The sequence below is a fragment of the Oncorhynchus keta genome, chromosome 21 (genome assembly GCF_023373465.1).
Source record: "Oncorhynchus keta strain PuntledgeMale-10-30-2019 chromosome 21, Oket_V2, whole genome shotgun sequence".
Taxonomy (NCBI): Eukaryota; Metazoa; Chordata; class Actinopteri; order Salmoniformes; family Salmonidae; genus Oncorhynchus; species Oncorhynchus keta.
Window position 1 is genome coordinate 38,797,057 of NC_068441.1, and position 13,976 is coordinate 38,811,032.

Here is a 13,976-nt window from a genome sequence, read left to right on the forward strand (position 1 = left end):
TATTGACAGAAATGATTTTGCAGAGGGTTACACATTGTTACACATAAGTTTCCGTACACCTTTAGCCTGTACAGTTAGTATGATTGTTTATGCATGCTCTGATTCAATCTTGGAAGTGAATGCCCGAATACAAGTCTTAGTGGATTATTATTACGATATTAAGGATTGTTGAGCAAAAACATGAATACCCAAGAGTTAGAAGATCTAATGAGCCGCTTGATTGGAAAACAATTTTGTGGAGTATGGGCTTGTGATGAACTACCTATTGAGAAATGGAAGGAGCGACCCGGCCATGTTTATTGTCAGTACCCATCCTAAACACGATTGTAAAACTCCACTTTAGACCCACCAAAACCTCTCTACATATCTAATATATTATTAGTATTATATATAAATTGGCTAGCTGTGACATTGGAGGAGGAAGAAAAATCTAAACTTTTTTTGATTCCTACGGCTTTCCCCCCGGATTTTCACATTTCCCCCATCTATTAAACAGTTTTTGACCAAAACTGGATCAAAGATCTACTACAGCATCAAACAAGTACAAGATAACCTTTCCACTACATGTGGTCAACACTGTGTTTTCTTCCTATGCCATTGTGGAGTTTCTTTTGAAGATGATATGTCTCTTTATAATGATGATTTATGAAGTAATGATAGCGTCGTAGATTGTTTTGTTAGAAAATATCAAATGTGTTAATGTGTCCTAAGACCCTGTAGTCAAGGCGTATGTTCACGTCAAATGTTTCAAGAATGTCACAGATGTTAAATTGTATCATTTTGTCAAATAAAATGTATTGAATTTTATCAAAAGTCATTCAAAAGTCTAACCACCCTGAGAGATCAGGAAAAGGTCCGGAGACGTTCAGGGGTGAGGACTCATCCATAAATGAGTTATCATCAGTCCTTTCAAAGGGGGGAGGGGTTGCTAGAACATCATTAGGGGTGCTGTAGCTCTTTGAAGGGTTTTGTTTGAACCTCTTATGGCTGCGATCCCCGTACAGGGATCAACATCAGGGGAAATGTCATTGTGACAACTAAAAATACAACGTCGTAACATTAAACATTCTTGAAAATGCAAGTGTCTTACATCCTTCAAAAGATTAGGATCTTGGTAATCAAACTACATTTTCCGATTTAAAATAGCTATTACAGAGAACAAATCCCATGCTTTTGCTTGAGAAGAGCAATCAACAACAAAAACATTTTCCGCCATGACATTTTTTACACATTCACATCTGAAGGTAAAATTATGACTTACATTCTGATATCTTGCTCTTATTTATCTTCCTGAGGGTCCCAGTGATCAAATGAAGTGTGGTTTTCTTTGATAAAATAATTTTTTATAGCCTAAATCGAAACATTTTGTAACCCGTTTGTTCCGTGATGGGTTAGATGGAATGATATATGTGTAAATGTACCTGTAGCAGGAGGCGAGGTACACAAGGCCTGTGGTTGAGACAGAATGTTTAGATAAGGCTGTTAAGTGGTATGGCATGTGACTGGGGTGGAGATCTGTGGGGGCTCATAAATTAAGGTTGTGGTGAATGTGTGGTATCATTCCCAGAGACTATGTATATTGGTACAGGAGTAGGAGAAGGAGGACAGCTAACTGTGCACAATATAGGGACAATTATGATATTAAATTGAACGTTACACATACACCGATCATGGTGAAAGTAGCAGAGAGTGTTGGCATGTCAGACACTATTGTCAACTTTCAAGAAACCTGTGACTCAGAGTTTTGTTAGGTTGGATATTATTTCAATGTCATTAATCTTTCCCAATTTCAAACAGCCAGTGAACCCTTTGACAGATTCCATACAGTAGTTAGTCACGGCAGTCGCTGTAGGGACAGTAATTAAAGGAGGCTATGGTAACAGCATGGAATTGGACTACGGCACAAATGAGGGAGTTTGAGGTATGCGTCATGTCAAACTACTTTTGTAATACAACTTTAGGTATTTTTTAAAGTAAATAATCGATAAAATTGAAGACGGAATGATCTGTGTTCAATACAGGAAGAAAACAAACTGACGCTACCTTTCTGGTCACGTGCCTCTATCTAACAGTACACTTGAAGTAACCCTCGTTTTGAACAGGGCTACTTCTTCATTACACAAAGGAACAACCTCAACCAATTTCTAAAGACTGGTGACATCCAGTGGAAGCTGTAGGAACTGCAAGAAGGTCCCTTAGAAATCTGGATTCCCAATGAAAACCCATTGAATAGTGACCTCAAAAAAACAAAAAAATCGGAATGTTTTTTCCTTGGGGTTTCGCCTGCTACATAAATTCTGTTATACTCACAGACACGATTCAAACAGTCCAAATCCAAATCTACTAATAATATGTATATCTTATCTTCTAGGGATGAGTAGCAGGCAGTTGAATTTGGGCATGTATTTCATCCGGACGTGAAAATACTGCCCCATCACCAAGATGGTTCTAATTCTCAGAGTAAAAACTCAACAGTTTTAACTAAATTGGTTTATATGTTTATATGTAGGATAATGTTTTAATGGTTTGTCAGTCTATTTTTAAATCGTATTTAATTATTTAATATATTTGACATGTGTTGAGGCCACACAGAGGGCCAGAGATGATTACAGACACCTGTGATAATCTGAAGTTCCAAAATGGGCCACTAGATGTTTTGTGACAGGTTACATAAAACCCTTGAAAGATACAGTACCAAAACTATGGTATTTAAAAAGTAAACTTAAAAAGTTTCTAGTAATATACCCTCCCTTTGTAACCTTATATAAAACACAGGAAATCACATTTTTGACTGCACTGGGCCTTTAATGTCATTGCAACATTATATTATTTTGCGCCGTGAAGTGTGCTGTTACTTCAAAATGGATGTGCAATAGAGTTGCGTGTCGAGGTTGCCGACAACATGACATATTTCTTGTACACCCATCATCTCGCTGCCAGAAGCACGTTATAGCAGACGTAATAAACAGTCATGGCAGCTGATGTGAATAAACTATATTACATTCATGACACAAACCCTTATTTTACACTAAGCATATGGCTAGCCAGCTAGCATTACTACACTACTGCTTGTGTCATGACTGTGTAACGTCAGTCGTCGTAAGCCAATGTTGTTGTCGTTGTTGACGTCTGTAATGTCCGGCTTGACAGCTGTAAAACTTGGAACATACTTAACGCGTTAAGACGTCATCAAGAGCTGACAGTTGGTGAATATAAAAAAAACAAGAACATGGGAGCTTGTTTGCTGCAAATTGTGATGCCAAATGGGTCGGTAACACGTCTTCACGTGAGCCTACTTTGCTTAACAAAGTTCGGGAAGCACGTAGAACTTGGTTGCTTTTGTTCATGTTCACCAACTGTATACTTTTTATCATGTCACTAGACATATTTGCATTGAGTATGTTCCTGGCTTTAGCCTTCAGATGGTGGGTTCCAGGAGGTTCTCTGCATCACAAGCCTATGATGGACTCATCCCATAGCTTTTCCTCCTCTGTCCTGGTGTCCACTTTCTCCTTGGTCTTCTTCTTGTCTTTCCTGTGTTTGGCCTTGGTCTCCTTGGCCTGCTCCCTCTCTTCTATCTCTTCCTGAATCTCAGCCTGAATATGCACCTCCTTCTCCTCTCCTCTTCCCACCCTTTCCTCTGTACTCTCTTCTTTCTCCTCCTTCCTTCCTTCTTTTTCTTCATCCTCTTCCTGGCGTTTCTTTGCCCTGTGTCCCTCCCTGTGACTCCTGCTACTATAGTGCAGTCTTTTTCTCTTCCTCTTACTCTCTTCCTCCGCTTCTTCGTCATGCTCTCTTCCTCTTCTCCCTTCTGTGTCATCATCTCTTAGACTCTTCCCTCTCCTCCTCCTCTTCCTCTCCTCTGAGTCCTCCTCTCTCGCCCTCCTCCCTCTCTCCTTCCTCATCTTCCTCTTCCTCCTCTTCCTCTCTCTGTGCCTGTAGTCACTGCTGTCACTGCTGTCACTGCTGCTGCTGTAGGAAGAGGAGGAGCTTGTGTAGGAAGAGGACGAGCTTGAACATTCATTGTCCCTCCCCCTGGCTTTAGGCCAGCCAATAAAGCCTGCCGGAGCAGATCCTGGGGGGAAGCGCTGAGGGAAAGTGTGGCCCCAGGCCGTTTGCTCATAGGTGCCTCCCTTGAACCCAAAGTGAGTGGGAGGAGCCTGATAGGGCGGGCACCAAAGTGGAGGAGGATAAAAGGCAGAAGCAGGATGCAGAGGAAGAGAGGTGAGAGGAAGAGGAGGGCGGGAAGAAAGAGGAAGGCCCGAGTTGGTTTTATTTTGGCCGTCAACCTTGCTGAGGTTCGCTTCTCCTTCTCCCTCTTCCTCCTCCTCTTCCCCGGTAGCCCCGAAGCTGGTTTTTGGGGCTATACCACGGGCCTTCTGCACGTGGATGTAGTCGGCCAATTCATCTGCGAACGAATCATACACCTTCTTCTGAGACTTGCATAGGTCAACAACCTTCTTCTCTCTGATGGGACACAGGGTGAGAGCCAAAGGGTTACATACTTTGACATAGTGCAGAGCTGGGAACTTAGTGAAAATGATCTGTTTTGGGGAAACAAAGTGTGTTCTTCATGAAATGTATGAGGTCAAAATGAATGTGGCTGTCCTCTTACTTGATCTGGTGCTTGTTTCCTTGCATGTGAGCGTGGTACATCTCCACAGAGTCAAGCTTAATGTTACACACCGGACATGTGAACGAGTTGGCTGCAAACAGGAATAGTGGACAGAATATTATAATTACTCCTCAGAGGAGACAGAAACCTTGTTTTTGCATTTTGGGAGAAGATGGAGCTATTTGAGGGATTAAAAACCTTGGCCAATTACTTCCTTTCCTCTCCAGCCATGCTTTCCTTTCCACCCATTTCACTGACCAGTCTATTACCACAGACAGACAGAGAGACAGACAGCGTAAGGCATGGGTACCTTGTGCAGGGTCCTCTCCCAGGTCTTTGAGCAGCTGCTGGCGGGAGTGGTTCCTCTGGTGCTTGCGGCCGGCGTAGTGCTGCTGGGCCATGTGGGGGTTGTTGAAGGAGGCGGGACACAGGCGGCAGTGCTTGTTAGGGTCACTCAGGTCCACAGTCTCTGAGGTGTTCTGGGGTCCCTTCCCCCCCTCCTCGACCATTCCCTGGTCAATGCCAGAGGCCTGGAGTGGGCCTGGTATGGCCAACCCGAGGCCCCTTTGAGGGAGAGTGTCTGATAGCGAAAGAGAGATGTGTGGGTTCAGTTTTAACCACTGACGATAATAGTATTAGATTAATTGTACTAACCTGCCTATTAGGCAGAGTGAAATAAACTTTAACACAATGAACAAACTACAGTCATATATGCAGTATTTACCTGTCTATTAGACATAACTTACCAGTCTATTAAACAGTGTGATAGAGGCAGTGCATACCAGTCTATTAGACAGTGTGATATAGGCATTACTAACCTGTCAATTACAGCGTGATATAGACAGTCCTAACCTGTATATCAGACAGTGTGATATAGGCAGTACTAACCTGTATATCAGACAGTGTGATATAGGCAGTACTAACCTGTATATCAGACAGTGTGATATAGGCAGTCCTAACCTGTATATCAGACAGTGTGATATAGGCAGTACTAACCTGTATATCAGACAGTGTGATATAGGCAGTACTAACAAAGCTAATCTGAAAACAAGACTCCCTAAATTTTATCAGCATATCGATTGCGCAACCAGGGGTGGTAAAACCTTGGATCATTGTTACTCTAACTTCCGCGACGCATATAAGGCCCTGCCCCGCCCCCCTTTCGGAAAAGCTGACCACGACTCCATTTTGCTGATCCCTGCCTACAGGCAGAAACTCAAACAAGAGGCTCCCACGCTGAGGTCTGTCCAACGCTGGTCAGACCAAGCTGACTCCACACTCCAAGACTGCTTCCATCATCACGTGGACTGGGACATGTTTCGTATTGTGTCAGATAAAAATATTGACGAATACGCTGATTCGGTGTGCGAGTTCATTAGAACGTGCGTCGAAGATGTCGTTCCCATAGCAACGATAAAAACATTCCCTAACCAGAAACCGTGGATTGATGGCAGCATTCGCGTGAAACTGAAAGCGCGAACCACTGATTTTAATCAGGGCAAGGTGTCTGGCAACATGACCGAATACAAACAGTGCAGCTATTCCCTCCGCAAGGCTATTAAACAAGCTAAGCGTCAGTACAGAGACAAAGTGGAATCTCAATTCAATGGCTCAGACACAAGAGGCATGTGGCAGGGTCTACAGTCAATCACGGACTACAAGAAGAAACCCAGCCCAGTCACGGACCAGGATGTCTTGCTCCCAGGCAGACTAAATAACTTTTTGCCCGCTTTGAGGACAATACAGTGCCACTGACACGGCCTGCAACGAAAACATGCGGTCTCTCCTTCACTGCAGCCGAGGTGAGTAAGACATTTAAACGTGTTAACCCTCGCAAGGCTGCAGGCCCAGACGGCATCCCCAGCCGCGCCCTCAGAGCATGCGCAGACCAGCTGGCCGGTGTGTTTACGGACATATTCAATCAATCCCTATACCAGTCTGCTGTTCCCACATGCTTCAAGAGGGCCACCATTGTTCCTGTTCCCAAGAAAGCTAAGGTAACTGAGCTAAACGACTACCGCCCCGTAGCACTCACTTCCGTCATCATGAAGTGCTTTGAGAGACTAGTCAAGGACCATATCACCTCCACCCTACCTGACACCCTAGACCCACTCCAATTTGCTTACCGCCCAAATAGGTCCACAGACGATGCAATCTCAACCACACTGCACAATGCCCTAACCCACCTGGACAAGAGGAATACCTATGTGAGAATGCTGTTCATCGACTACAGCTCGGCATTCAACACCATAGTACCCTCCAAGCTCGTCATCAAGCTCGAGGCCCTGGGTCTCGACCCCGCCCTGTGCAACTGGGTACTGGACTTCCTGACGGGCCGCCCCCAGGTGGTGAGGGTAGGCAACAACATCTCCTCCCCGCTGATCCTCAACACGGGGGCCCCACAAGGGTGCGTTCTGAGCCCTCTCCTGTACTCCCTGTTCACCCACGACTGCGTGGCCACGCACGCCTCCAACTCAATCATCAAGTTTGAGGACGACACAACAGTGGTAGGCTTGATTACCAACAACGACGAGACGGCCTACAGGGAGGAGGTGATGGCCCTCGGAGTGTGGTGTCAGGAAAATAACCTCACACTCAACGTCAACAAAACTAAGGAGATGATTGTGGACTTCAGGAAACAGCAGAGGGAACACCCCCCTATCCACATCGATGGAACAGTAGTGTAGAGGGTAGCAAGTTTTAAGTTCCTCGGCATACACATCACAGACAAACTGAATTGGTCCACTCACACTGACAGCGTCGTTAAGAAGGCGCAGCAGCGCCTCTTTAACCTCAGGAGGCTGAAGAAATTCGGCTTGTCACCAAAAGCACTCACAAACTTCTACAGATGCACAATCGAGAGCATCCTGGCGGGCTGTATCACCGCCTGGTACGGCAACTGCTCCGCCCTCAACCGTAAGGCTCTCCAGAGGGTAGTGAGGTCTGCACAACGCATCACCAGGGGCAAACTACCTGCCCTCCAGGACACCTACACCACCCGATGTTACAGGAAGGCCATAAAGATCATCAAGGACATCAATCACCCGAACCACTGCCTGTTCACCCCGCTATTATCCAGAAGGCGAGGTCAGTACAGGTGCATCAAAGCTGGGACCGAGAGACTGAAAAACAGCTTCTATCTCAAGGCCATCAGACTGTTAAACAGCCACCACTAACATTGAGTGGCTGCTGCCAACACACTGTTATTGACACTGACCCAACTCCAGCCACTTTAATAATGGGAATTGATGGGAAATTATGTAAATATATCACTAGCCACTTTAAACAATGCTACCTTATATAATGTTACTTACCCTACATTATTCATCTCATATGCATACGTATATACTGTACTCTACATCATCGACTGCATCCTTATGTAATACATGTATCACTAGCCACTTTAACTATGCCACTTTGTTTACTTTGTCTACATACTCATCTCATATGTATATACTGTACTCGATACCATCTACTGTATGCTGCTCTGTACCATCACTCATTCATATATCCTTATGTACATATTCTTTATCCCCTTACACTGTGTATAAGACAGTAGTTTTGGAATTGTTAGTTAGATTACTTGTTGGTTATCACTGCATTGTCAGAACTAGAATAACAAGCATTTCGCTACACTCGCATTAACATCTGCTAACCATGTGTATGTGACAAATACAATTTGATTTGATTTGATTTACTAACCTGTCTATTAGACAGTGTGATATAGGTAGTACTAACCTGTCTATTAGACAGTGTGATATTAGCTGTACTAACCTGGCTATTACAGTGTGATATAGGCTGTACTAACTTGCCTATTAGACAGAGTGATATAGGCTGTACTAACCTGTCTATTAGACAGAGTGATATAGGCTGTACTAACCTGTCTATTAGACAGAACTAACCTGTCTATTAGACAGAATGATATAGCCTGTACTAACCTGTCTATTAGACAGTGTGATATAGGCTGTGCTAACTTGCCTATTAGACAGTGTGATTAGGCTGTACTAATCTATATATTACAGTGCGATATAGGCTGTACTAACCTGTCTATTATAAAGTGTGATATAGGCTGTACTAACCTGTCTATTAGACAGAGTGATATAGTCTGTGCTAACCTGTCTATTAGACAGTGTGAAATAGGCAGTACTAGAGTGTCTATTAGACAGAGTGATATAGGCTGTACTAACCTGTCTATTAGAAAGTGTAATATAGGCTGTACTAACCTGTCTATTATACAAAGTGATATAGGCTGTACTAACCTGTCTATTAGACAGAGTGATATAGGCTGTACTAACCTGTCTATTAGACAGTGTGATATAGGCAGTACTAGCATTTCTATTAGACAGTGTGATACAGGCAGTACTAACCTGTCTATTAGACAGTGTGATATAGTCTGTGCTAACCTGTCTATTAGACAGTGTGAAATAGGCAGTACTAACATGTCTATTAGACAGTGTGATATAGGCTGTACTAACCTGTCTATTACAGTGTGATATAGGCTGTACTAACCTGTGTATTAGACAGTGTGATATAGGCAGTACTAACCTGTCTATTAGACAGTGTGATATAGGCTGTACTAACCTGTGTATTAGACAGTGTGATATAGGCAGTACTAACCTGTCTATTAGACAGTGTGATATAGGCTGTACTAACCTGTGTATTAGACAGTGTGATAGGCTGTACTAACCTGTCTATTAGACAGTGTGATATAGGCAGTACTAACCTGTGTATTAGACAGTGTGATATAGGCTAGGTTAGTACCTGTCTATTAGACAGAGGGAAATAGGCAGTACTAACCTGTCTATTACAGTGTGATATTGGCTGTACTAACCTGTCTATTAGACAGAGTGATATAGGCTATACTAACATGTCTATTAGACAGTGTGATATAGGCTATAGTAACCTGTCTATTAGACAGTGTGATATAGGCTGTACTAACCTGTATATTACAGTGTGATATAGGCTGTACTAACCTATCTATTAGACAGTGTGATATAGACCGTACTAACCTGCTGGCTGGGTGGTGGGATAGAGGGCCTGTTTTCTCAGGTTCTTGGCATGGACCTTGCCATCGTAGTGGGAGCGGGCCACCACCGGAGAACTGAACACCATGCTGCACAGCTCACAGAAGCGGTCCTTGTCCATAGTGATTCCTCTCTGCTCAACACAACATCAGACACCCACACTCATAACGGTAACAATAACATGATAGTCTACAACCTTTGAGGTTGATGCTCTCTAGAAGCTTATTGATTTCACCTGGATCGGGTTGGAATGCATTGGACCATGTCGGACCCATTAAAACAACACTTTAGGGATGTGATCATGGCATTCACTGCAGGTAGCCTAGTGTTTAGAGCGTTGGGCAAGTAACCGAAAGGTTGCTGGATCAAATCCCCGAGTTGACAAGGTAAAAATCTGTCGTTCTGCCCTTGAGCAAGCCAGTTAACCCACTGTTCCCCGGGCGCCAAAGACGCCCCTTCTGACGGATGTTGATTAAGACAGCCCTCCGCACCTCTCTGACTCAGAGGGGTTGGGTTAAATGCGGAAGACACATTTCAGTTGAACAACAGACTAGGTATCCCCCCTTTCCCCTTCTGATGGTTGGAACGTCAACACAGTGTCTAATTTTGATCTCATCGGGATCATACAATTGCTACAGAAGCTGGATTTTTATATATACACACACACACACACACACACACACACACACACACACACACACACACACACACACACACACACACACACACACACACACACACACACACACACCTAGTTAAATAAAAAAAATTAAAAAATGCAAATAACATTTTGTCCAGGCATCTGTTCCATCGAAGTCTTACCTGGAAGTCTTTACTTCGTTTCTCATCTTTCTTGGTCTGCACGTAGAGTCTCACTTTCTGAGCATGCTTCTTTCCCTGCAGTCAGAGGGCATTATCAGTTTTTTTCTCTAGCTTCTTTGCAGAGCTCAAACTGTACAGTTGGCTAACATTAAGACATTCAGCTCGTAAAATGAACACACTAAAATATGATGAAGAAGATGGTATCTGTTGAATTAAACTTGGGTTGGTGGGTAGACAGACACATTGGTGGTGGGTGGAGCGAGCGTTGAGACCTAAAGGAATGTACTGTTTAAATGTTATTGGTTATCATAATTACAACACAAGTGTTGAGTCGTGGAAGACGGACACACACTCACATACCTCGTAGTGTGCGATCCTCTGGGACTCGAACAGCAGAGAAGCCTCACACACATGGCAGTGGCTGTCCGTGAAGAGACTCTTCAGGTCACTTTCTCCCAAGTCTGCTGGGAACAGGGAACGCTCCTTTAACATTTTTGAATGTTCAGGGAACGCTGTGAACAAAAGACTGACTGGATGAAAGACAAAATACACAATACAAATGAAATCCTCAAAACAGAAGATAAATACTTGCACCATGCTGTGAAAAATAGAGTACATCTGTTGTTGTTGTGATTGCATGAAAAGAAAGAGAAAACCTGGGACATCGACCCACATGTGTACTGTACATAACCAAAACAAAAATAAAATAACTATGAAACATTGAGCTTATTGAAAGCAGCATCTGAGTTAAGAGCGACCATAGGTCTTCACCTCAAGTCAACATCTTAGTCCACGTGTGCAGATGAATGAGAAAATGTTTGGACATTTGACAAAATGGAGAGGGCAAGTTGTAAGAGTAAGGAAATGTGACCATTTCGTTGGAAAAAACAATATGAAGTACAACTATAAAGAACCAACCTCACTACTCAGATTCAATTTTCTCGACCCAATGACTGCCAAACCTGAGTCTTGCAATAAATCAATATCAGTCTTTGTTGCAAGTGAATTTCCCCACTGATGTTTAAATGTTTGTATGTTATCTACAGTAACACTAATGCACTATTTTGATTCATATTAGATTGATAAGATGTAATCTAATTTGGGGGTCATTAGGACCTTTTCTACTGATCCTTTTGACAACAGAACGTAGACAAATCACTGTTCGCACATAATGTAGACACTGATATGATGCTGGAGATCAAGAATGTGAGGTTAGAAAGTGCCCCTTTAATGTGATAAACTGGTATGAAAATCACTGATTCTAACCTACTGTGTCGATTGTGTAGGGTGAAAGCTCAGTTCATTACATGTACACTATCTACTTCACTACATAATGTATTCCAAGTATCAGATGTCTGAAGCCATAACACTTACTATCACTTTTACTGAATTGATCATTCCAAATGCTGTCAAGGCTTATTCTGAAATATAATAACAGAAAGCAACACATACTGTAATCTCTTGCATGTAGACGGTGTATCATGTACACTACCATCTTTCTGTAGAAGGACTAAAATTGAATTCAGATGTGGCTGAAACTTTGGGTGAGGACAATGCACTGTTCCTCTGCCTAATCACACATCATTTTAACTGTACCCCAATCATAAACCGTAAAGTAGGCCTTAAAAACACTACTCAATGTTACTGATAACTTATCTGTCTTGATTATAAAGTGCCCATATTTTGCCATGACTACACCCTGTAATATTAATTTAGAAATCAACTATGTTTCCTTTCCCACTTGTTTGCTCTCCTGATTTTGAGAGGACTCCATGGAGAATAATTCACCGGCAGGCTATATACTAGGTTCATTGACGCATGCCCATGCTTGAATCTTGGGAGTTATAAATCATCGTTTCAAACCATCTACAATTGAGAATGCACTTTGTGCTATTGCTAGAACTCAAAATGGCTATTGCTTCCACAACCTTTACGTTCAAAATGTCCCATAAAGAAACTGGATTTCTACACACATATACTACTTTAAAGTACAGTACTTACCAAATGTTAACCGCACCCTTTAGTGATGGTAAACAAGATAGCAGAAATAGAACTGAACTTGATGTTTAGAAGGTTTGAACACCAGAGTGTGGGCATTTTCAATATGGCTGATGTGAATTGACAGAATTGGCATACAAGTCCCTTACTACTGCACAAGTTATAGTTATATTAAGTAGAGCAATGAACTGAAAACAACTGTTTGTTGATGTTGACAACCTATTGGTATTGCATACTCTCTCAAGACAGTCATGTTGAGCACTGTGTAAAGAGATAGCTTATGCCTAATAATGGAATTGAATGTAATACTAGACAAGTCAAAAAAATTTCACAAGAGGTAATACACTGTAACAATGTTTAGCTAGTTAGGCAGCAGTTTTGAATAAATTAGCCAAGACCCTATTTCAAGACTGGTGACCCAGGTAAGACAAAAACAATGTGCCTTGCTTGTATAGCTAGTTTCTTAACCCAGGCACCGGTTCTGATTGAATAGGAGTTGAATAACTAGTCAATAATTTCGTGCTAACCCATCCAATGTGACAGCAACTGTAGTGGGGGGATTGTGCTAGCAAATTGGCTTCAATGCAATGGCAGCTACTTTAGGGCCTCCCAGTCAAGTGTTTATACGTATTAGCTAACGTATAGCTACTAGTTAGCTAGCTGGCAGTGATTACAAGGATATGCGTAAAACGACGTTCACATGGGAAAGACACGATTGTTAACCAACAGAAAGTGGTCATATCGGATAACTAGCTCGCTAAAGTTGATCCTATCATAGGCAAAAGTGCCTAATTCGACATTTAACAGTTAGCTAACTTGCTAACTTTGAGAACGCCCTCGGCTAACGTCAGCATTGCTAGCTAGCTTGCTACGAACTGGGCATCCATTCACCAGACGCTGTAATTTCGCGTTCTTAATGAACTCACCTTCAATCTGTGAACTATTGGTATTATTAGTGTTTATTACTGTGTCAGCATCTGATACAGAAGCCACGTTATGAGTAGAAATAATGTTATTTTCAGTATCTGACTCCGCTAGCAGCGGAGCACAGATACTTCCCTTCTCCATCTTTCTTCCTATCTGAGCAACGCAGGCGCAATGTGTCGATACATGTTAGCAGAACATGATAACTAAGATTACGTATTTAACCACGGTTATGTGAGCTATATGGATCACTCCAATCAAATATAGTGAAACATAACATGATTTACTCTCTGTAAAGTTAAAGTTTTGTTTTGACTTGGTTTGGAATTATGTGTGCTCAACTTGCCCATAATAACTGAGAACCTTTTACTGTATTGTTTGTTTTTCTGCTCAATTGTATTTTCAAATCTGAACAAAAATGTAAAGGCAACATGCAACAATTTCCAAATGTTTACTGAGTTATAGTTCATATAAGGAAATCGGTCAATTTAAATAAATGTATTAAGGCCTAGTCTATGGATTTCACATGACTGGGGGATGGCGCAGCCACGGATGGGCCTGGGAGGGCATAGGCCCACCCACTTGGCAGCCAG

The 13,976-nt window shown here is 42.5% G+C and overlaps 1 protein-coding gene across 2 annotated transcripts; it reads right to left on the bottom strand.

The window, feature by feature from the left end:
* Positions 1-2,784: 2,784 nt before the first annotated feature.
* On the bottom strand, positions 2,785-13,559 carry zmat1 (zinc finger matrin-type 1). 2 transcript variants are annotated; one of them, XM_035762887.2, is made up of 7 exons: positions 13,386-13,559; positions 10,822-10,922; positions 10,462-10,536; positions 9,625-9,772; positions 4,926-5,195; positions 4,616-4,706; positions 2,785-4,467 (listed from the first exon to the last, which is right to left on the bottom strand). In XM_035762887.2, the coding sequence occupies exons 1-7, from the start codon at positions 13,525-13,527 to the stop codon at positions 3,450-3,452; spliced, it is 1,845 nt and encodes a 614-aa protein (XP_035618780.1). In that variant the 5' UTR covers positions 13,528-13,559; the 3' UTR covers positions 2,785-3,449. The 2 variants fall into 2 exon arrangements, with proteins under 2 accessions (XP_035618780.1, XP_035618779.1); XM_035762886.2 differs by having other exon boundaries at positions 10,822-10,925.
* Positions 13,560-13,976: the final 417 nt, after the last annotated feature.

What these genes read in the sequence shown, in the direction of transcription:
- zmat1 (XM_035762886.2), bottom strand. Translation starts at nt 13,527, where the DNA reads ATGGAGAAGGGAAGTATCTGTGCTCCGCTGCTAGCGGAGTCAGATACT. An exon ending in CAATAGTTCACAGATTGAAG is followed by an intron (nt 10,926 to 13,385) that starts GTGAGTTCATTA and finishes CCCTGTTCCCAG; the next exon opens with CAGACTTGGGAGAAAGTGAC. An exon ending in TCCCACCACCCAGCCAGCAG is followed by an intron (nt 5,196 to 9,624) that starts GTTAGTACGGTC and finishes TTTCGCTATCAG; the next exon opens with ACACTCTCCCTCAAAGGGGC.